Genomic DNA, 22,858 nt, shown 5'->3' on the forward strand with positions numbered 1-22,858 from the left:
GTTATTTGAGCTGCTTCCATGGAGCCTGAAGCTATGGCTTTCCTTATACCAGCGCTTTTCACACTGGGCACTACTAACATTTTGGGCCAGGTTAGTATCTTCTGGGGTGCAGGGGCTGCCTGTCCTGGGCACTGGAGGATGCTCAGCTGCATCCCAGGCCCCTAGACAGCAGTAGCAGCCCCCCAGATGAGACAACCAGCAATGTCTGTGGACACTGCCGAATGTCCCCTGGCCTGGGAAGCAAAACCAGCTCCCACTGAGAACCACTGGTTTAGAGCTGTATCAAGAACTAACTAACATTCCTTGTATGCCAGAGCCGTGTTATAAATATCAGTAAAGTAGCATGAAATAAATATCAGTAAAGTGTCATGGAACAAAAAGTGTCAGGAGCTGTGAGCTCTGACTTCCTGTATTAGCCAAGCCTAACTCAAGAGTGTTAAGCCATCATACTGTCCTCAGAGATGAAGTAAAATCTTTAAATTTTGTAGCATTATGAATAATTCCATCTGGAATTACAGAAATAGATGCAGTTGGATCCATTCTTGGTACCCATTAGATGTTCTTTTCAAAGCAAATAAAGAAGCTGTTTATCTTTATCCCACTTAAGGTAGTTTAGGAACACTTCTAGTTAGGAGAACTTTATGGGAGTTCTGCAAATGTGTGTTACCCAACGTTAGCACAAAGAAAGAAAAATAAAAAAGACAGTATGACATCTAGTATATGGCTATGTACAGACAGTGATTTCAGATTTTTAAAACTTGCATTAATCCTCATTTCTTTCTGTTTGCTGTGTAGCCCTTACTGGGCTCATTATCTTAGGAGGCTGTACAATATTCCCACCATGCACTGGGGTGGTAGGAGGGGAGGTGGGAGGTGAAAGCTGGAAGGATTTTCCCATGATGATTAAAAACCACGTTTAAGAAATGTAGCATTGGTTTAAAAGATGCTTTTCCTTTTATTAATATTACATTATTTAAGAAATACTTTTTTTAGAGCCTGTGATCTCAGAAGAACTAAAGGTTCTGACATTCATTTATCTCAAGAAGGGAAACATTCACAGGGTTGTCGATTCAGGAGCTGGAGAAGAAGAGCTTGGGAGAACTATACACCACACCTGCTCTTGGTGCATACTCCCCCACTGCCTGAATTTATCAGAAGGATGGATCCTGAAAGTTCTCAGGTTCAGGATACTACCAGCTGCTCTTCTTGTTGAGAGAAGAGAAGGCACTCAGTGATGCTGATACTGGTAGACATGACGGTGGTACTCCAGCAACACAGAAGACAATTTATCACAGATTTGGAAGTAACTGGGGCATCAAAACCTTCTACAATACTATTTCCTGATAGCTGGGTTATGAAAGTATGCCACATATTTAATCTTGTTTCTTCAGGAGTTTTCTCTGAGCTCATAAGTTGAACACTAAAGCTTGGCACCCAGCCTGTGCACTGCTCCAGAACCTCCCCAGAGCTCTTCATGTACAAGGAGTAAGCACAGATGCTCTTACAAACACTGTGCAGAGTCTTCCAGTATTCTGCTACACTCGGTAGGGCAGAGTGATCAAATGCTCTTTTCTGATGAGGAGTTAGCTGTGAAATGTGGGCTATGAGTGGAGGTGGCTTCATCATAAAGCCGAAGTGTAAGCTTCAGGGCTCCTCATTTGCAAGGGCCCTTATGAGAAGAGTCCCATTTGAGTGTCAGTTCTCATTAAGTACAGCTAAGCAGCCACTAAATCACTATTTAAAAATTTCTGTGACAGCAAACTCAATAAATGTTCTAGTAAAGTGGGCAAAGCTGAATAAGAACATGCTATTAAAATATGGTAAAGTCTGGGTCAACATTTCAAATGTTAAAATATATAATATACATGTCTGAAATAATAGTTCTCTAATTTGAGAATGCTATCATGAAGGCTATTATTTTAGGTTAGGCAGAACTGTCTGCCTTGTTTAAAAAGCCAATATGTGAAACTGTTACAGAGAACACTTTATTTCTAGTCTCAAATTCAAACACACTTCTGAAATCCAAATACATTACCACTCAATTACAAAAAATAATGACTTCATCGTTAAGGCAAACCTTATTAGGTATATATGTGAAAACCCAGATTACAAAAATTTAATTCTAATCCTAATGTATTTGCTAATACTAATTGCAGTTTATAAACTTGTATTTTCTTTCATGTAGCAACCAAATAAGAGTTTGTGATGGTTTATAAGATAAACCAACCTAAGCAGTAATATAAAATCTGACTGTAAATGGTCAGTGTTTTTACCCTAAGATATCAATATACATGCTTCTGGTTGATCAAAATAAGATCACTTCAGTAGAGAGAGAAAGCTGAATACTTACCATCAAAACTAATACTTGCAACCTTGGTATATTTACTTTCTGAAGCTTTCAGTGTAATTGGTTTAAAGTGTACCGTTATAGCGTCATTTTGTGGTGTAGGTCGAACACTCTGCAAACAGAAAAATATATACAGCCTTATTTTAGTCTAATGGCTCAGTTACTTTATACTGGAGAGTGTACTGAAAAGTGAGGCAGAATCAAAACTGGAAAAGTTTTACTTTATGTGCTCCCTTTAAATAGAACAGGCCAAACTGACACAAGTTCACATTAATGTCATTAGAGTATCTCCACGAGTGCTGGGTGTTGTACATAAACAATGAATCTTGGAACACTGCATCAAAACCTAATGATGTATTTTATGGTGACTAACATAACACAATTAAAAGAAAAGAATCTTCATGAAATAAAATGATGGCTAGAGGAAAAGTGTATGATAGGTGAGTATAAAAATCTAGAGACAAACCAGTACACTAGGTATGAATACATAAAACAGAAAAGTATTTTCTAAACAAGTGCCCAGTTCATATTAAGAGAGAAGGAGACGTGAAGATTTACGACAGGGTCCTTCTTAAAGAACTCCACAATAACAAATGTAATATCCTGACTATATGAAGAATGAACACGAATTTGGGAGCCGGTACCCCTTTGCCAGTAGTTTTGCAGATCCCACTTTTGGTGGTACTTTCTCTATGTCTCTAGGGCATGGCTGTGCAAGTGAGGCATGCTGCTGTTACTGTACAGGGCTGTGCTCCCAGCTGTGGGCCTGAGCAATGGGGAGGACTGAAGGGCTGTGTAGCTCAGAGAGGTCAGAACAGTTTTAACTTAAAAAATCAGATCTTTCTATTCACCAACTAAACCTATAATAACAAACACAGTAAAAGTTTGTAGTTTTGGAGCAAGCTAGAAAAATAAATGCATTTTAAGGTGCAGTTACCCTTTTTTTTTCTTTTAAGATTACATTTGTTTATTTGAGAGAGAGAGAGACAAGCAGGTGAATGGGCAGAGGGAGAAGCGCACTCCCGGCTGAGCAGGGTGCCTGATGCGAGGCTCAATCCCAGGAGCCCAGGATCATGATCTGAGCTAAGGGAAGACACTTAACTGAATGGGCCACCCAGGCACCCCGTTAGGGTTTTTTTTTTTTTTTTTTAATCTTTACTGACACAAAGCATTTTTCATTGGAAAGAACAAAGATCCCAACCTGCTTCGCTGTTTTACAGATGAAGAGAATCTTACAGTACGGAGAGATGTTTCAATACCTAGGCATCAAGAAATGGGGCTGGAAACCAGGTGTCCTGACTTGATCCAGGGTCTGGGCCCTTTACTTGGCATCCTACTGCCTAAATATGTGTCAATGAAGTCATGGTACTGTATACAAATCTTGATCAGTAATATTCCTTTAGAATTCAATTTGAATCTTACTTGGGTCTCGAAACCTTTCTAGGGTTTTTGCTGAATTTTCAGGGGCTTCCTGAACTTGTTGTCAAAGCCTGATGCTTCCCATAGAAAGAACTTCTGTGACACTCACCAGGTGTACCTGCTAACACGGGCACAGTCAGATCCCTGCAGGTCGCGGAGTTCTTCCCCCGGCTCCCTACCCACCCTTCCAGTTGATCTGTAAAAGTGGAAATCTGACTAAACCGAATGAAGGGCAGTTGCAGGAAGGCACAAGAAGCACCTGAGAGGAGTATGAAGAAAAACTCTTTTTGCATTGTGTCTGTGATCCAAGGGAACAAAGCTGGTTATACACATGATGATTAAATGGTGAGGTATCTCCCTTCTCACTGCTGTTTGCTGTTTGTCTTTATTGGACCTGACGGTGGTTCTGCAGTTCTGAGCTGGAAATCATAATAGCCTGCCTGAGCTCTTGGCCCCAGGCTCTCTCAGTAGTTTATCTTTCTTCTGAATTTCTCATTTGTTTTTGAATCTCTAATTGGAGCTGCAAGTGGATTTGTTCATATTGATATATTTATTATCAATAAGCTTGCTGTTAGTAGCAATTATTTAAAATACAAATCCCTTCCTTCCTTGAAGGCTGTGTGTGTATGTGTGTGTTATTTTTAAGAATAAAACAACGCAGTTTCACCTGTGAGATAAACTACAAAATGGAAAGGTCTCATATACTATACTACTACATTAACACTTCTTCCAAAAGAATGGAAAGCAGTACAGAAGTGTATGTGACAGTCCCATAGTGATGGGTTTATGCACAAAGAAGAAATTAACTATTTAAGTAGAAATGTCAGTTTGAGTAAGCTGCCCATCTACTCTGGGCCTTATTTTTCCTGCTTGAAAACACCAGGATTGGATTAGGTATTTTCTCAGATTCCATCTATCTACAAAGTTTTGTAATTCTATTAATTTTGTTCTTTATTCAAATGAGCCACTTTTCTCCTGAGGTGGAGATTTGTTAGAGAGATGATCAGATAAAGCTCTGTAGTTTGCAGAGGACTGTTACATGCTCTACTGAACGCGACAGAGCAGCAACAAAATCTTGACCATTTTCAAACATGCCTAAGGTGGCAGTTGAGTAGGAACAACCACAACACTTTTTGAGTGTTATCAGCCTGCACAAACCAGAAATAGCTAAGCAATGACATTTATTAAAATACAGTCACTCTAAGTTGTTGGTGGGAATGCAAACTGGTGCAGCCCCTCTGGGAAACAGTATGGAGGTTCCTCAAAAAGTTAAAAGTAGAGCTGCCCTACGACCCAGCAATTGCACTATTTACCCCAAAGGATACAAACATAGTGATTCGAAGGGGCATCTGAACCCCAGTGTTTATAGTAGCAATGTTCACAATAGCCAAAATATGGAAAGGGCCCAGATGTCCACTGACAGATGAATGGATAAAGAGGTTGTATGTATATACAATGGAATATTACTCAGCTATTAAAAAATAAATGAAATCTTGCCATTTGCAATGATGTGGATGGAACCAGAGGGTATTATGCTAAGCAAAGTCAGTCAGTGAGAGAAAGACAAATACCATATGCTTTCACTCGTATGTGGAATTTAAGAAACAAAACAGATGAACATAGGGGAAGGGAAGGAAAATAAAATAAGATGAAAACAGAAAGGGAGGCAAACCATAAGAGGCTCTTAACTATAAGAAACAAATTGAGGGCTGCTGAAGCAGAGGTGGGTCGGGGAATAGGGTAACTGGGTGATGGGCATTAAGGAGGGCACTTGATGTAATGAGCAATGGGTGTTATATGCAACTGATGAATCACTAAATTCTACCCCTGAAACTAATTACAATATATGTTAATTAAATTGAACTTAAATTAAAAATATATAGTCACTGTAAGAAGTGAGATCTTAGAATACTTGATGAAAAATGTTTTTCTTACATGAAACATATTACTTTAAGATTTTCCTTACCAGAGGAAAATTTTTATATTCAGAATTATTACATATATAATATATATGTATATATATTATAGCAATAGTAAGTATTTAATTGATTTGTGTTTTATACGAATGATCTGTTCACTTATTATCATTAAAAAAAACAAACACCCAACCCTAAACCAGTTAAAATTCATTTTCCAAGGAAACAAAAACACGGCCAAACAAACAAAACACTTAAATAGTTGGCTCATTCTGGTGGCTTTAAAGGAAAAATACATAATCATTAACTTGTATTAAGCATATTCACACTAACAATCTGTTTTAGTATCAGTCACTAACTGTTGCTTACTAAAGATAATTGAGAAGTGGAAAAAATTTGGCAAGATTCCCAGGAAAGGCAGCTTGCACATGTTCTAAATATAGTTCTTGCTTTTTCTCATGATATTCATACCCAATTAAAGCTCAGTAACTCTCAAGTAAGATTCAAAGGTCCAGGCACTCTAAAACTACTTACAAAAACATATGAGCAAGTAAGGAGAAAACCTTTCAGAATATAACAATTGTATTTTTAACAGTAGCTACACAAATTCACTAAAGCTCACATCAAGTTGACAGTGGTAAAACTGACAAATATATCCGTGTTTCTTATTCATTATCAGTAAGGAAACTTTATGCAAATGTTTCTCTTAAGATATCTTATGCAAATGTATTCCATCATTTATACCACAGTAATGTTTTCTAAGTGTTGAGAAAAATCATATTCTCAGAGTTGCATTATACACCATCAATGTCAGGTAGGCTTGAACTAGGTATCTTGTCCAACTGCAGGTAAGAAACTTTTATTTTGAGACACTTGCTTTAGGGTTCCCATATCTAGAAAGATGAAGAGACTCTGAATTCCCTGAAGGGGAATTAAAAAACCCTCCAGCTTCTGATTAAGATGTTACATATCTGTGAAATGGACAGAGGCAGGGGCACTTTTAAAAATGTGTCAGTCTCGTGTGAGGTGATATCTCATTGTGGTTTTGATTTGTATTTCCCTGATGCCAAGTGATATGGAGCACTTATTCATGTGTCTGTTGGCCATCTGGATTTCTTCTTTGCAGAAATGTCTGTTCATGTCCTCTGCCCATTTCTTGATTGGATTATTTGTTCTTTGGGTGTTGAGTTTGCTAAGTTCTTTATAGATTTTGGACACTAGCCCTTTATCTGATATGTCATTTGCAAATATCTTCTCCCATTCTGTCAGTTGTCTTTTGGTTTTGTTAACTGTTTCCTTTGCTGTGCAAAAGCGTTTGATCTTGATGAAATCCCAATAGTTCATTTTTGTCCTTGCTTCCCTTGCCTTTGGCGATGTTCCTAGGAAGATGTTGCTGCGGCTGAGGTCGAAGAGGTTGCTGCCTGTGTTCTCCTCAAGGATTTGGATGGATTCCTTTCTCACATTGAGGTCCTTCATCCATTTTGAGTCTATTTTCGTGTGTGGTGTAAGGAAATGGTCCAATTTCATTTTTCTGCATGTGGCCGTCCAATTTTCCCAACACCATTTATTGAAGAGGCTGTCTTTTTTCCATTGGACATTCTTTCCTGCTTTGTCGAAGATTAGTCGACCATAGAGTTGAGGGTCTATTTCTGGGCTCTCTATTCTGTTCCATTGATCTATGTGTCTGTTTTTGTGCCAGTACCATGCTGGCTTTTTTTTTTTTTTTTAAGATTTTATTTATTTGTCAGAGAGAGAGAGGGAGAGAGAGCAAGCACAGGCAGACAGAATGGCAGGCAGAGGCAGAGGGAGAAGTAGGCTCCCTGATGAGCAAGGAGCCCGATGTGGGACTCGATCCCAGGACGCTGGGATCATGACCCGAGCCGAAGGCAGCTGCTTAACCAACTGAGCCACCCAGGCGTCCCGTACCATGCTGTCTTGATGATGAGAGTCAGAATGGCTAAAATTAACAAGTCAGGAAATGACAGATGCTGGCGAGGATGCGGAGAAAGGGGAACCCTCCTACACTGTTGGTGGGAATGCAAGCTGGTGCAACCACTCTGGAAAACAGCATGGAGGTTCCTCAAAATGTTGAAAATAGAACTACCCTATGACCCAGCAATTGCACTGCTGGGTATTTACCCTAAAGATACAAACGTAGTGATCCGAAGGGGCAGCAATGTCTATGATAGCCAAACTATGGAAAGAACCTAGATGTCCATCAACAGACGAATGGATAAAGAAGATGTGGTATATATACACAATGGAATACTATGCAGCCATCAAAAGAAATGAAATCTTGCCATTTGCGACGACATGGATGGAACTAGAGGGTATCATGCTTAGCGAAATAAGTCAATCGGAGAAAGACAACTATCATATGATCTCCCTGATATGAGGGAGAGGAGATGCAACATGGGGGGTTAAGGGGGTAGGAGAAGAGTAAATGAAACAAGATGGGATTGGGAGGGAGACAAACCATAAGTGACTCTTAATCTCACAAAACAAACTGAGGGTTGATGGGGGGGGGATTAGGAGAGGGGGGGTGGGGTTATGGACATTGGGGAGGGTATGTGCTACGGCGAGTGCTGTGAAGTGTGTAAACCTGGCGATTCACAGACCTATACCCCTGGGGATAAAAATATATTATATGTTTATAAAAAATAAAATTAAAAAAAAAAATGTGTCAGTCTCTATGTCTGGCATGCTATGCAGAAAGGGGAAAAAAAACCTTAGGAAGCTCTCTTAAAACTCAGTTTCCATGGTAGATGGGCTTGTCCCCTGGCCGATAAGGTAAGCAGTCTAAGCTAACACCATCTCAAGTGGACCAGCGCAACAGACTCCTAACTCTACGTAGTGCGTTCTGCACAAAGTAGCTACTATGACCTTTACAACACAGATGATGACCTTTACAAATCAGATGATGTCACTCCCTTGCTTAAAATTCTGTAATTTGCTGTTGCACTTATAACAAAATCTAAATACTTCCCAAAGCCCAGAAAGCCATGATTAACTCTCTGGCCCTCACCTTATACATTCAACCCTTCCTTGTTTCCCATGACATCCAAAGCTGTTCCTGCCTCAGGCTTTTGCACTTGCTGTTCCCTTTGATGGGAACTTTCATCTGCCAGCTTCTCTTATGGGTGCCAACTGCTTACTCTTCAGTTATTACCTCAAATGTCAGCTCCTCAGAGACAACCCTATCTAAACCATCTCCCTCCCCCCACTTACATGCCATTCTGTTTCTTTTTTTGTTAGAACTTGGTTCAATTTACAATTATATTGTATACTGGTCATCAGTCTCCCAGCTAAAAAGTGAGCTTAATAGGGGTGGAAACCTTGGTTGTTTGATTTACTGCTGTGTTTTCAGTACTTAGCACAGAAGCTGGCATATAGCTGACGCTCATTAAATATTTACTGGGTGAATAAAGGAAGAATGAATGAGGAAATATGACAAGACTACCAAAACACTGGCAAGTTTAGGCTCTGGATATTAGAAAAAATACATACACGGGTAGCTACAGATGCAGATATACAGACAGGTATTATAGATCAATAGGATTTTAGGAGAAATACTAAATATGAAATTAAAATGATATATTTGCAAAGACTTGATTGGTGTCATTATATACTAATATACTTTTAAGTAACTTTTGAGTTTTTATGGTTGAAGAAGTCTTTAAAAAAAGTTTTTTTTTTTTTTTAATTTCTTTTCAGCGTAACAGTATTCATTGTTTTTACACCACACCCAGTGCTCCATGCAATCCGTGCCCTCTCTAATACCCACCACCTGGTTCCCCCAACCTCCTACCCCCTGCCCCTCCAAAACTCTCAGGTTGTTTTTCAGAGTCCATAGTCTCTCATGGTTCACCTCCCCTTCCAATTTCCCTCAACTCCCTTTTCCTCTCCATCTCCCCTTGTCCTCCATGCTATTTGTTATGCTCCACAAATAAGTGAAACCATATGATAATTGACTCTCTCTGCTTGACTTATTTCACTTAGCATAATCTCTTCCAGTTTACCTTCTTTGGAAAATCAGAACCTGTGTATGTTATAGGACTGTTGTATTAAATAAGGTGATCCATGTATTAAATAAGGTAATCCATGTAAAGAACCTAGCATAGTGCCTGACCCATAGTAAGAACAAAAATGTTGACTTATAATGTATCCTAAAACTCTAAGAAAAAGGAGGAACATGAGCCTCTTTCCTTCTCTTTTATAACTGAATTTCCTTCTCTTTCCTAACTATGGTATTTTTTCATTCATATTCTTATGATTGATAATTTCATTTTTAAGAAAATGTTTATTGAAAAAGGCATTTAAAAAACAAGATTTTATTTATTTATTTGTTAGAGAGAGCACAAGCAGGGGAGAGGCAGGCAGTGGGAGAAGTAGACACCCTCCTGAGCATGGAGTCTGATGCGGGGCTCTATCCCAGGACCCCAGGATCGTGACCTGAGCTGAAGGCAGACACCTGGGTGACTGAGCCATCCAGGCGTCCCAAAAGACATTTGTTTTGGTCCGTTCACTGTATGTAAAAAGTTGGACAAAATTGCTTGGGCTAAGTAAAGTCATTTTCCCATCAAATCTCTAAACCCTCACATTTGGAGAAGTGACTGCAGGCGTCAAGTGTGCCCAACAAGAAAGCTCTCACAACAACCCTGCCCTGTGCAATGGCGTCCCAAGGACAGAAGAAACCAACCATGGACAAACAGCATGGAGAACACACAAAAATAAAAATTATCAGATATCTCGAACTGAGGCAACAGCCAGGTGATCCATCAGTGACAGTCAGTGTCTGCCCTACAGGAGAAGAGCTGCCGTCTGCAGCACAAGAGGGATCTTCCAGTGTGCTGCCAGGAAGCTGTGCTAGGAGAGGCTTTCCCAGTGGAGAAAGCACTTGAGCTCACCCAAGAGAAAAAGGGCTGGGAGGAGTGGTGGATATACTACCACGGATACAGTAAATGTGCTCTATGTAGCCAAATGGGCTAAAGAAGAAATCAGTATCAAAAAGTTCAAGGAAGGTAAGCAGGTTGTAGCCAATAGAATCTAAACAAATCTAGCAGAAGGAATTATATTCTATTATGGAGGAAACCCAGATAAACGAACTCAGAAATTTTTTAACAAAAACAATCATAATTCTGGGTAAAGAAAGATTTTAAAATGTTAAATTTTAGTGATACAGAGGCCTTTGCATTTCATTGACTGGTACAACCTAGAATGTGTGTGTGTTCATGGTTGGAGAGGGAACTCTAACAGATTTCTATTTCTTTAGTTTGCAAATGTGAGGATAATGGTATCAAGGGAACAAAGGGGTTCTCCTACTCTCTACCATCTTTACTCATCAGCTAAAGGATGTTTTAATGACAGACAAAGAAAAATAGAGAAAATTAACAAAACCAAAAATTAATTCTTTTAAAGATTTTATTTACTTACTTGACAAAGAAATAGAGAGAGAGAGCAACAGACTCCCTGCCAAGGAGGCAGCCCAATGTAGGACTTGATCCCAGGATTGTGGGATCATGTGCTACCGAAGGCAGAGGCTTAACCGATGGAGCCACCCAGCTGCCCTCTTTCAAAGGATCAACAGAAGTGACAAACCTTTAGCTAGACTGACCAAAACCATCTTTAAATACAGAGAAGACTAACTTACTAAAATCAAGAATGAAAAACGGGACATTGCTACCTACTTCACAGGGACAAAAGAATCATAAGGGAATACTATGAACACTGGTACACCAACCAATTAGAAACTTGAGACACAGTGACAAAATCTCTAGGAAGACAAAAGCCACTGAAAGTGAGGCAAGAAGAAACAGACAATCTGAATAGGCCTAAAGAGACTGAATTTTAAAACTTCCCACAAAGAGAAGCCCAGGCTCACAGGACATCATTGGTGAATTCTACCAAACATTTAAAAAGAGTTAACACCAGTTCTTCCAAACTCTTCCCAAAAATAGAAGAGGAGAGAATACTTCCCAACTCATTCTACTGGAAAACAACAATAACAAAACACTGCTACCTTTATAAGACAACAGGTATTTTAACATCAAACAAAGAAAACAAGTATATTATTACAGAACGGTCCTTGTCCAGAAGGGTGTTCATATTAACACACATATAACTCACATCTTTATAAACATTTACACTGCTCTTCTTTTGCTCATTTTTCCATATACTTTGAAAATGTCAATATAGTTAAAGAGACAAAATCAGTCCCTAGCCCCTCAATATAGTAACAATCAGCATTACGTATTTAGGAAAACGTAATTAATTATTGCTAAAATAGGAATTACAAAGATATCATACAACAGAACTATTCACTGTAGTATTTTCTTATGTAAAAGGTCATTACTGGAGAACATGGTGAGTTCATTCCACAGAGACTTCGATGGTAATCTTTTAAAAAACTGAATCAAAAAAAGTTTTTTTAAAAGCAAGCATATAAAAATATTTCACTAAAACTGCTATTTAAAAAGAAAAATAACAAAACAAAGAGATATAATGCTGCTGTTCATACTGTTGTGTTTTGTTTCAATGGTACCAGGGTGGCCGGGTCAAAAGAGCTGTTCCTTGTCATCTGTGGTGGGGTCCCAACACGTAAGGACCCCCTGAGAAGGACGGGTGTGAATCACAGCAGACCCAGGCAACTGTACCACAGGTTCCTCTCAGCCTGCCAACAATGGACAGGCAGGAACTCCAAGTGGGGCAGTTTCAGCCCAGAGTAGAGTCGGGGAAGCTCCCTACCAGACCCCATCTCCCTAGTTCTTCTATTTAGCAGCAAAAAATACTAGGTCAGACAGCAGGACACTTCCTGGACTATGATCAATGAGCACAGTTACTGTACATTAAAATATGGTTACCCGGGATGACCGTCTCTCGCTCCCTCATTTAGGATTTGCAAACTCTCCTCTCTTTGGTCCATGATACCAGCTGGCTAAAAACTCTGGGTTTGGCCATGGATGGACAAAGGTCCCTAAGTCTCATGACTATTTGATGCATCTCATTTTATCAGAATTCTCTGATTTTAGGCTACTGACATTAGCACAAATTATAATAAAAATGTACTTTCTTTTTCCATTATTTCCTATATTTGTATCTTCAGGACTTCACCAGGAGGTAAAGTTGTGGACCAAAGCAAAATTTGGGTCTCTCTCTCTCTCTTTTTTCCCCTAAAATCGTGTAATGGCTCCCCAATTCCCCTGTAAGGCCTAAAATTCACTTGTTTCATGTGCATGTGTGAGGGGAAAAGACGACCCTGGTTTGTAGTCTGCTATCTAGCATGCTGTAGTAGTTGCCAGTTAGAAGGATACTTTGGACAAATACTAACAGCATTCTCACATTACCTACCATATCTCTTTGCTTTATTATTATTTCCCAACTCATCTGAACCCTTTCTACCCCTCTCTCTTTACTTACCCATACCTTACGTCTAACAGCTAAACCTGATGGAATCGTTATAACCCGTTTTTCTTTGCACATGGCACACATCCTAGGATTTATCAGAATCCATAAGCTTCTTAAATGACACCTAAAGAAGAACCTCAGGGACTTTGGTTCAGACTTGGCTTGGGGAAGATCATCGACTTTCCTTCTCATCTTTAAAGGTGGTTAGAGGAAGAACAGGTTTCTCACATCACACTTAGAACCCAACTACACTAGGCCACCATAAAACAGAATCATTTAGAAGAGGAGTTTAATTATTTTTAACTTTCTCTTAAGTTTAAAAACAGAGAATATATAAATTTGGAGAAAATAGATAAAAACTTACTGTTATTGGTACATCTTTTGTTCCTGAATTTAATAAATGAAGGTTTAAAACTTTTGGTAGATCTGTTAAAATTGAAGAAAAGAAATATTTCTTTAACATGTGTGCTTTACAGCAAGCTAGAATTTTTACCTTATTAGATATGAGACTGAACCTATTCTAGAACATGAAAAAGAACTACAATTACATTAGTAAAAAGAATGTGATCCTACCCAGCTCATAAGGATACAGTGTATTACAAGAACCATGCCCTCCTAAATAACCAGAAAAACAAAACATAATTTTTTAGTGGAATTAGACATTATTACTAATCTTTCAGTTTTCCAGGAAAGCATAAGGAAGCAAATTAATGTGCAATGTGAAATTATCACATTAAAACCAAATCTAGTTTTCAAAAAGGGGTCTTCAATCCTAAACAACCAAATTCTAATTATACATGACCCACAGAAATCCCAAATTATAACTATTTCTATTTTTTTCTTAATAAATCCTTAAACTTGAGCGATTTCAATTTTAGAAATCGAATACTTTCTTTGAACATCTGGGGCAAATTTAACATTATGTTATTATAATATAACTGAATAATTAATGTTAATAATAAAATATTAATAAAATTAATAATAAAATGGCATAATCTACTTCTAAGAATCCAGAAATAGTTTATTTTTTATTTTACTATTTTTTATTTTTTTAAAGATTTAAAAAATTTTTTTTAAAAAGATTTTATTTATTTATATTGACACAGAGAGAGAGAGATCATAAGTAGGCAGAGAGGCAGGCAGAGAGAGAGGGGGAAGCAGGCTCCCCGCTGAGCAGAGAGCCCGATGTGGGGCTCGATCCCAGGACCCTGAGATCATGACCCGAGCCGGAGGCAGAGGTTTAACCCACTGAGCCACCTAGGCGCCCCTATTTTACTATTAAAAAAAAGATTCAGCATAACTGAATATGTGACAAACTAGATTAAAAAACTCAGAAACTATAACTTCTGCCTCATTGTTCTGTTTAGAAGACTTCACTTATCTCACAACCTTGCTTTCCCACCTGCTAGGCAATGGTGTCCCTCAGAGGAATGGGGTATGAACTCATGAGGGCTCGGAGTTCCCAACAGTAGGTTTCTACGAGATTGTGTAACTCACAAAGGTAACTCCCAAAGCTGAGTTACCAAAGAGTTAAAGAAGAGTCAGCCATTCAGCACTGTTCTGAACAGAGAGGTTTTTTTTTTTTTTTTTTTTTTTTTATAAAGACTTAGAAAAATACTGTCTCTTTTCTTTACCTTGTGTTCGTAGTGTACCAAAATCTAACATTTCGGTTGAGGAATAAATTCCAGGAGCTTGGAAAAGAGAAAAGTAAACCATTAGATTTTACTTTGCCCAGTGTAAGATGTACTAAAACAAAACAAACACATTTGCAGCTCCTTCGGTTTTCTACTAACCTGTTGTAACTTCTACCTCAACAGGAAGAATGATAAACTCCGTGCTGTCTGAAGCATTCGTTTTTATTCTGATGAAGGCTGTGTGGTTATCTGCTTCTCTGGATGAAAAGCTGGCTCTCATCACTCCCTTGGTTTCATAAGGAGGGATCTCCTGACAAGTTAACAGACCATACGTAGCACAGATTTTGTAATGTTCCAAAACCACCACAGTTTAGTGAATAAGATGAGAATGACTGAAAGATGCATTATTATTTTATATGTCTACTAAGAAAAAAACCACATTGCCATTTAAATATATTCCATGGATCGTAACACACTCCAATTTTGAAAAACATCAAATGTGAAAAAAAAAAGTGCATCTTAGAATTGATGAAGCATGATATAAAAAATCAAGCAAAGAAAAAAAATCATCTGGAAACAAACTGTCAGTTGCAAAATTATCATTAAAAGACTGAATTATTCTATAAATCATTTATTCTTTAACGTGATGTTTGTGTATACAATTCATTCCTAAAATTCTCTAACAAATAGACATGTCACTATTGGAGGGAAATGCTTTTCCAGAAGTCTACAGAAATTTCTTTAAATAATAACTGAGAGAGCTCTTTAAATGAAAGTGTCCTTGCATTTAAAACTAAACACAACAAAGCTTCCCAGGCAATCGCAGTTCACCAACTGCTTTCAGTAAGACTCTTAGCAAGTAAGATAGCAAACATTTTTAGGCCTGGAACGACAGAACATTCAGAAATACACTAGAAGGAAGATTCATCAGGAAAAGAAAAATTTCTTTTTAGATGTACTTTTTCCTGGTTTTACAACAATCTGGCTTCCTTGGGACCACCAGAATTTCTCTCCACCCACCTTTTGGTATATTTGAGGAGATCCCTGTGATATAGAATTTACTGGTCATCACTTACCTCTATTCTCTTAACTTTTTAGCCTCAAAGTAGGAAAGAAGTGATTGGAACCCTCCTGGGGCCACTAGAGATGCACCATCCACTTCCCCATCTCTAGGGAGCTGACTGGTCTCTGGGCTTTTCTTATGTACACTGTAAATGGGCTGAGGGTGAGGTCAAGGCCAACTGACTTTTCTTACTCTAGGTTTGTAGGAATAAGAATAACTTTATCTTTTCTTGTAGCCACTGGGAGTCTTAAAACATTATGCCATCTCTGCTACCATTGATCACAGTTCCTAAATAATGAGAAATCTCAATTCTCTGATGTTTTTTGGTTACCAATTATATTTCACAGTAAATTCTTAGTTCTTCTATCTAGAATTAGAATACAAGTTGAATAGCTTATAGTTAATTCTCTGAAGCACTGTTTTAAATACGATTTCTCCCAAAGGCTTTTCAAACAATAACATAATTTCGAGATAAAATATTTTTGTGAAAGGATATACATGAACCATCCATTACATATTTCTATCTGCTAATGTGTTCCTGTATCGGAGGAGTTAACCAAATCCCTGACAAATCTATTTCTAATTGCTCAAGTCAACATTCTAAAAATGTTCCCTCTGCATCCCTTCCTAGGATGAGACTGGTCAGAAGACGAACAAGAGGCTAGGTGTGTTTAATAGAGCAATTAATAAATAAATTTGATATTCTGAATTTACTCATACCAGTAAAGTTTGTTGTCTCCAATTATGGATGATAAGCGATCTGAGTGCCCTCGGTACAAGAACTGCACCTCCTATGCTTTTCCCCTCTTTGATTAAGGTGTGGAAAATAACATTTAAAGAAAAACCCTCTGATGACAGGAAACTGTACAAATAAGGTAGTTGCTACATATTCACTGACTTGGCTAATATTTGCCAATATTCTCTAAGTGGTTCTCTAAGAATTGACACAAACTAGTATTGACTATTCAGTAATATTAAAGGTGGATGTAAATTACCTGAGAATTTAAAATGTTCTAAATTGTCACGAGGGCTTGACTACATTCTCTTTGAAAATGTCATCACTATCAACAATAAATCTGCATGTTCAATTCTCTATCTCAAACATATAATGGATCTTTCCCACAGGTTTTTTTTTAAAATCTTGGTATAAAGCACATTATAAATGACTATATTCAGAGACAACATTACCAATATAATTCTATGAAAGAATAGTTGAAATCTCTTCCTTTTCACAGAGTGGGTTAAAGCTCCCACTAATTTTGTTCATTGCTCTTCCCAAAAATTACTACTTATACTTTTCTCTCCATGTATCATCTAATTTTCAAATATATCTGATTTAAGTTTAAAATTAAGATATAATTAAGGGAAAGTCACCCACATTTATACAGCTGATAAATGTGGTGTATAATTTCTGGTGTATTTAAGAACATAATTGGTTCCATGTGACCACACATGAGAGAAAAATACACCATCACTCACCCACAGTTTTCTGGTACCTCCTTGTTGACCCGTTGGAAGTTCTAGGTGAAGATCTCCTCCACTAGAGTACATTTCTACAACCTACGACAAAACAGCATGTGATGGTTAAGTTCAAAATCACATTCTCAATGCAACTGATTTGCTGTTAAACAGAAATACGTCTGACATCCTGTGTCTTAGAACAACTTAAAAACATTTACAGATATAAAAGTAGGATAAGTATCATGTCTTATCACTGGAGTCAGTGATTCATATGTGTGACCAATGGTGGTTATTTTTTATTAAAACAAAGTAACTTCCAAATATTAAATTTAGAGTATAGTTATATCGGACACTGGATTAAAGAAAATCCATCCACAGAACACCTTTTTTTCCGAAGGAAAAACAGTTTATGGAAATACAATTTTTGTACTTTTTATAGTAACATGGTACCTTTTTTTTTTTTAAGATTTTATTTATTTGAGAGAGAGAAAATGAGAGAGAAAGAGAGAGAGCGTATGAGAAGGTGAAGGGTCAGAGGGAGAAGCAGACTCCCCACTGAGCAGGGAGCCCAATGTGGGACTCGGTTCTGGGACTCCAGGATCACAACCTGAGCCGAAGGCAGTCACTTAACCAACTGAGCTACCCAGGTGCCCAACACAGTGCTTTTTTCAGTCACACATTTATATCAAGATTTAGCAGCAGATCCAACAACTACTATAATAGTGAAATAGTGAAGAATGCATCATTCTGGGATATATGTAACATTTTTAATGCAGTATGACAGTATTTGGTTTCTCTTGGCGGCAAAAATCAAAGGAACTGTTAATACCTCTGTGGCTTGCACCTATACTCATGATTTTGCTGAGCTATAACTGATGTACAATAAACTACCATATTTCAAGTGCACAACTTGATAAATTCTGATATACATATATAGGTGTGGAGCTACCACTGCAATTAAGACATTAAATATAACCCTTCCTCCAAATTTTCTTCATGACCTTTGTAATCTAACTGTCTCTTTCTGCTCCCTCACACCCCCTAGCCAACCAATGGGCTGTGTCTGGCCATTCAAGATTAGTTTGAATTTCTAGAGCTTTATATAAATGGAATCATACAGTATGCACACTTGTCCTAGCTGCTTTTACTCAGTGTAATTATTTTGAGATTGATCATGTTACTGTATGTATTAATAGTTCTTTTCTATGTTATGGTGATGCCACAATTTTTGATCCATTCACCTACTGATGGACATTTGGATTGCTTCCAGTTTTTGGTCATTACAGATAAAGCTGCTATGAACACTGCATTTCTATAAGTCTTTGTGTGAACATCTGCTTTCTCTTCTCTTTGGTAAATACCTAGGGATAGAATGGGTCATATGGCAGGAGACTTTCCTTTAAGAGCAGGTAATCCAGCCTCTTAAAAAGAAAGAATATACTTAATTTTTTTAAAAAAATTTTTAAAAAAGATTTTATTTATTTATTTTAGAGATAGAGATAGGGATAGAGAGAGTGAGTGCACGCAAGTGGGGGAAGGAGTGGAGGGAGAGAGACAAGTGGACTTCGCGCTAAGTCGTTGGTGGGGCTTGGTCCCACAACCCTGAGATTGTGACCTGAGCTGAAATCAAGAGTTGGCCGCTTAACTGGCTGAGCCATTCAGGCACCCCAAGAATATTCTTAATACAAATTTGGGGCAAAGTAAAAGAATGGGTGGAAGACCTTCACTTGTTTTACCACATAAGTCCTTAAGGAATTCATAAAAAAAAGACAAAGCAGGAAAAACAGCAATATTTTAGTATAAACTTCAAGGTTTTTGGTGTATATTGTTAAAATAACACATTTAGCAAAGACTAACAAGCTAAGATTTTCTTTGAGTATTATTGCCTGCTTTCTGTTTTATTACAGTGTTCCCCTATAGTCCCAGTTGTATTAATAGTGATACCATCTAAACTGATGGAGTGACTGTAGAAACTCTGCTGAAAAACCAGACGATATCACATACTATTTTGTTTATTCTTCCAAGGTATTAAGGAAACAAGCACAACAATGTGTGGAAACAGAAGATTAAAACGTAGACTACTGATTGTAGGGAAAGGAATAAGGAAATGGGGACAGAAAAAGGCTACACTATAAAATTCAAAGGAAAGATCACATTAAAACTAGGAACACAACATATTCCTGACTTTAAGTCCAGTAATATTTATTCTAATTAAACAACATACAGAAAAAAAGGAAGCCAACAATAGAGAATATAATTTATATAAAAAAAAAACTGCACAAGAATGTTTATTTTTGTGTCCACATATATATATATATGCAAATGCATTGAAAAGGGTCTAACAAGACACACCAAGATCATACCGGATAGTATCTATAAGGGGGGGTTTGGGACTAGAGCTGTGCTAATACAACAGTTATCAGCTATGTGGTTATTTAAATTTAACTGAAATAAAATAAAATGAAATGTTCAGTTTCTTAGCCACCCTAGCCACAAATTCAACTGCTCATTAGCCACATGTGGCTGGTGGCTGCTATGCTGGACAGAGCAGATACAGATATATCATTGAAGAAAGTTCTATTGGATAGCACTGGATTAAAAATTGGAACTCAAGAGGATTTTTGCTTCACATGTTTGAGTTAACTTTTTTTTTTTTTGCGCAGTGAGAACATACTCATGTTTGTGCTTTATCAAATCAGATGCAACCTGTGATTTACAGTATTTTCTTAAATTTAAGGATAAGACTAATGACACAGTATAACACAGAACCATCAGGTTAAAGTGCCTTCCAGATAAATAATCTGTACTGGTTCTAAGAGGGCAGCTTTGGCTTTTCCATTTGCTCTCCTGTGTGCTGGTGCCAAGTCCAGTGTGGGATATATTCTTCATTAAAATGTAGTAACTGGAAAAAGCCCAGATTAACAACAACAAAAATCAGTTGACTGAAAACAGACAAGGAAAGAAAGCAACAGGAATTTATGAGATTTCTGTATAATTTGTCATAAAAATTAGTCAGAACAGGGAAAATACACAATTACCTAAAGTTAGCCACAAGGATATAAATGATCAACTGATGATGAAGAGGAAACACTTTTCACTTGTAAAAACAGGACAGAAAGGCATTTTCTTCTTTTGTAACAAAGATATCTAGCTAAAAAATCATTAAAATTTGGGCAGAATATTCTTATGAGTAGCTATGCTCACCAAATGTTATAAGTGTCGGGGAGAAACCCCTTTCTTGCTAATTCAGCATATAATTTCACAATTCATGTTCTAAAAATCTCACTATACTCTTCCTCACTTTCTGTTTATGAACATTTCTACCAGCGGTTCTGGGATGACAAGAGCCATTCTGGCTGTGAAAGCTCTGCAGTTCACGACAATATGTAGTGCTTTCCCTCCAATGGCTATGTTCAAACTACTGTTAAGGCCTGCAGCACTGGTCCTCAAGAACTCTGGGTGTGGATATTATGGACTATTCTGGAAAGCATCCACATCTCCTTCCAACCAGATGACACAAGAGGCAGCAAATGTCACGTAGCTGGAAGTCACTGGGGATGCAGGTGGAGATCTTAGGAAGTACATAAGGGAGGAACATCAGCCACTCCCACTGTGCCAGAGACGAGGAACTAGTGAGGAGATTTCAAACTTGAAAACACTCAGTACTAACAGACTGAGTAAGATCAGGAGTGGACTTTTAAAATAAAAAAAATATGTTTGCTTTTAATCATGATTCTGTATTACCCTTCCCTTGGACTTCAATTTCCAGGCCGCCATCACCAAAAACTTATTACCAAAAGTAAGCATGAACAGTGTTATAAAAAATTTATGTCATACTAGAAAAGTAGTGGCCTTGTGTAGCTGAACTCCTAAGTTAAATGTAGACCTGTTAAAATCTAATACCAGAGGAAACACAGTTTTAGAAGTGGTCCCCAAAATTCAATACCTGGACTACTGTGATCCAAAACTCCAACCGCAGAAAGCTGCACTAAAAGAAAGCCTCCACCACTGTGATGCATCCATTCAACCCCACTATTTCAAACAGTCTTGAAAACTCAGACTGAGATTTCATGCTAAGCATTAGTTTTTGCCCAAATGAAACTCATTCAAAATCACCATCATAAACTCACCTGTAAAGGCTCACTGTGAGGATTGTGTATGTTTATTATAGGTGAGAAACTGCTGTTCACAGGAACTCTGGCCCCAAGGAATGGCCTCAATCGATATGGGTTTGGAACCCCAACACCAAATACCTATTTCAAAGATGAAAAAAATCTGAGTTGCTCTGATAATTAACATTTTTATAGTTATAACTGATAGATCCAGGGAAAACGAGTGAGTCTTATTTAGATGGACAAATCTTAACCAATTTAAAAAGAGCACACGTGTAGTTTCTATACTTGATTTGGCTACATATTTGATTTACTACATATATATGTGTATTTGGAATTATTTCTATATCAGAAATTAAAATGATAGCAGGCCTTCATGAGCTCATAGAAGAGACGAAAGAAGAAAATAGGGACTCAAAAGATTTCCTTACTCTAACCATAAGGAGATGGATCTAGGGCCCAAGGAATTTCTCAAATATCAAGCTCAGCTCCAGGTCATACCAACATGGGAAGGCAAGGCCCTGGGTTTACTTACTAAACAGGGTGAGCCAGTCATTCAAATGACAAATATTTATTAAGTGCCTACGATGTGCTAGGCATAAATATACACATAGTGAATGATTTAATAGTGAATAAGAAAAATAGTATGCCTGCTGCCATACACCTTATATTCTAGTATGAGGAACAGACTAGGTAACAATAAAAAAGTTCTAAAAACCAGGTAATGTGATATAGAATAACTGGCTGGGGTGAGGCTGGGAATATTCTTTTAGAGAACACGGTTAGAGCAATCTTCTCTGGGGAAGTGATGTGAGCTGATGTCACCAGCAAGATGAGAAAAAGCTGCAGTGAGAGTGTATTCAGGCAAGGGGAAGTATGCAAAGGGAATGAGGCAGGAAACGGGTTGACTTGTTTGAAGACCAGGAATGCCATGAGAAGCAGGGTCATGGGGTTAGGTGGCAGAGCTATGGGAGTCAGAACCTCAGAGCCTTGTTGGCCTTGGTCAGAAGTTTACATTTTGTTCTAAGAGCAATAGGACAACATTAGGATTTCCATGGGCAAGTTGACTAGATGTGATTTATGTTCACAGAAGGTCACTCTGATTACAGTGAATGATGGCCTATGGCAGGGACTGAAGGGGTGTGGAGGGCTGGTTGGAGGCTACTGTGTCATCCAGAGAGAAGCAATGGTGGCTTAGAAGACAGCAATGGCAGTGAAGAGAAGAGAGGTAGACAGACTCAAGATATATTTAGGAGGGGAACTTTGTGAAAGATTAGATGTGGAGAAGTGAAGAAAGACAGTGGCCACTGAGGCTCTCCTTGAGAATGACCTGATCACAAGCCTCAGGTAGTTCCAGCTTGGCCACAACTACCTAGGCAACTGGGGGTGCCTTTGTGGAGCAAAGGTCTTAATACTCTTACAATAGTCTTCACTTACTCAAGAGGTTCTTGTTAAATGAGTGTCATATAAACGGTACTTCAAAGTTACTAATCTATGCAGGC

The 22,858-nt window shown here is 38.0% G+C and overlaps 1 protein-coding gene across 2 annotated transcripts in view; it reads right to left on the reverse strand.

Annotated features, from left to right (window-relative positions):
• The window catches only part of LOC111155839 (transmembrane protein 131), a 216,665-nt gene that overhangs the window by 56,248 nt on the left and 137,559 nt on the right, over window positions 1-22,858 (reverse strand). Inside the window, exons 7-12 of one of the 2 annotated variants that reach the window (XM_022516255.1) lie at window positions 21,375-21,497; window positions 17,263-17,343; window positions 14,880-15,030; window positions 14,721-14,777; window positions 13,451-13,512; window positions 2,351-2,459 (exon numbers count right to left, since the gene is read on the reverse strand). In XM_022516255.1, coding sequence (XP_022371963.1) covers window positions 2,351-2,459; window positions 13,451-13,512; window positions 14,721-14,777; window positions 14,880-15,030; window positions 17,263-17,343; window positions 21,375-21,497 — 583 coding nt within the window. Of the gene's footprint in view, window positions 1-2,350; window positions 2,460-13,450; window positions 13,513-14,720; window positions 14,778-14,879; window positions 15,031-15,796; window positions 15,913-17,262; window positions 17,344-21,374; window positions 21,498-22,858 lie in introns of those variants that run through there. The other variant, XM_022516256.1, reaches the window with a different exon arrangement.

This window comes from Enhydra lutris, unplaced genomic scaffold (assembly GCF_002288905.1).
Source record: "Enhydra lutris kenyoni isolate GAN:26980312 unplaced genomic scaffold, ASM228890v2 scaffoldscaffold44, whole genome shotgun sequence".
NCBI lineage: Eukaryota > Metazoa > Chordata > Mammalia > Carnivora > Mustelidae > Enhydra > Enhydra lutris.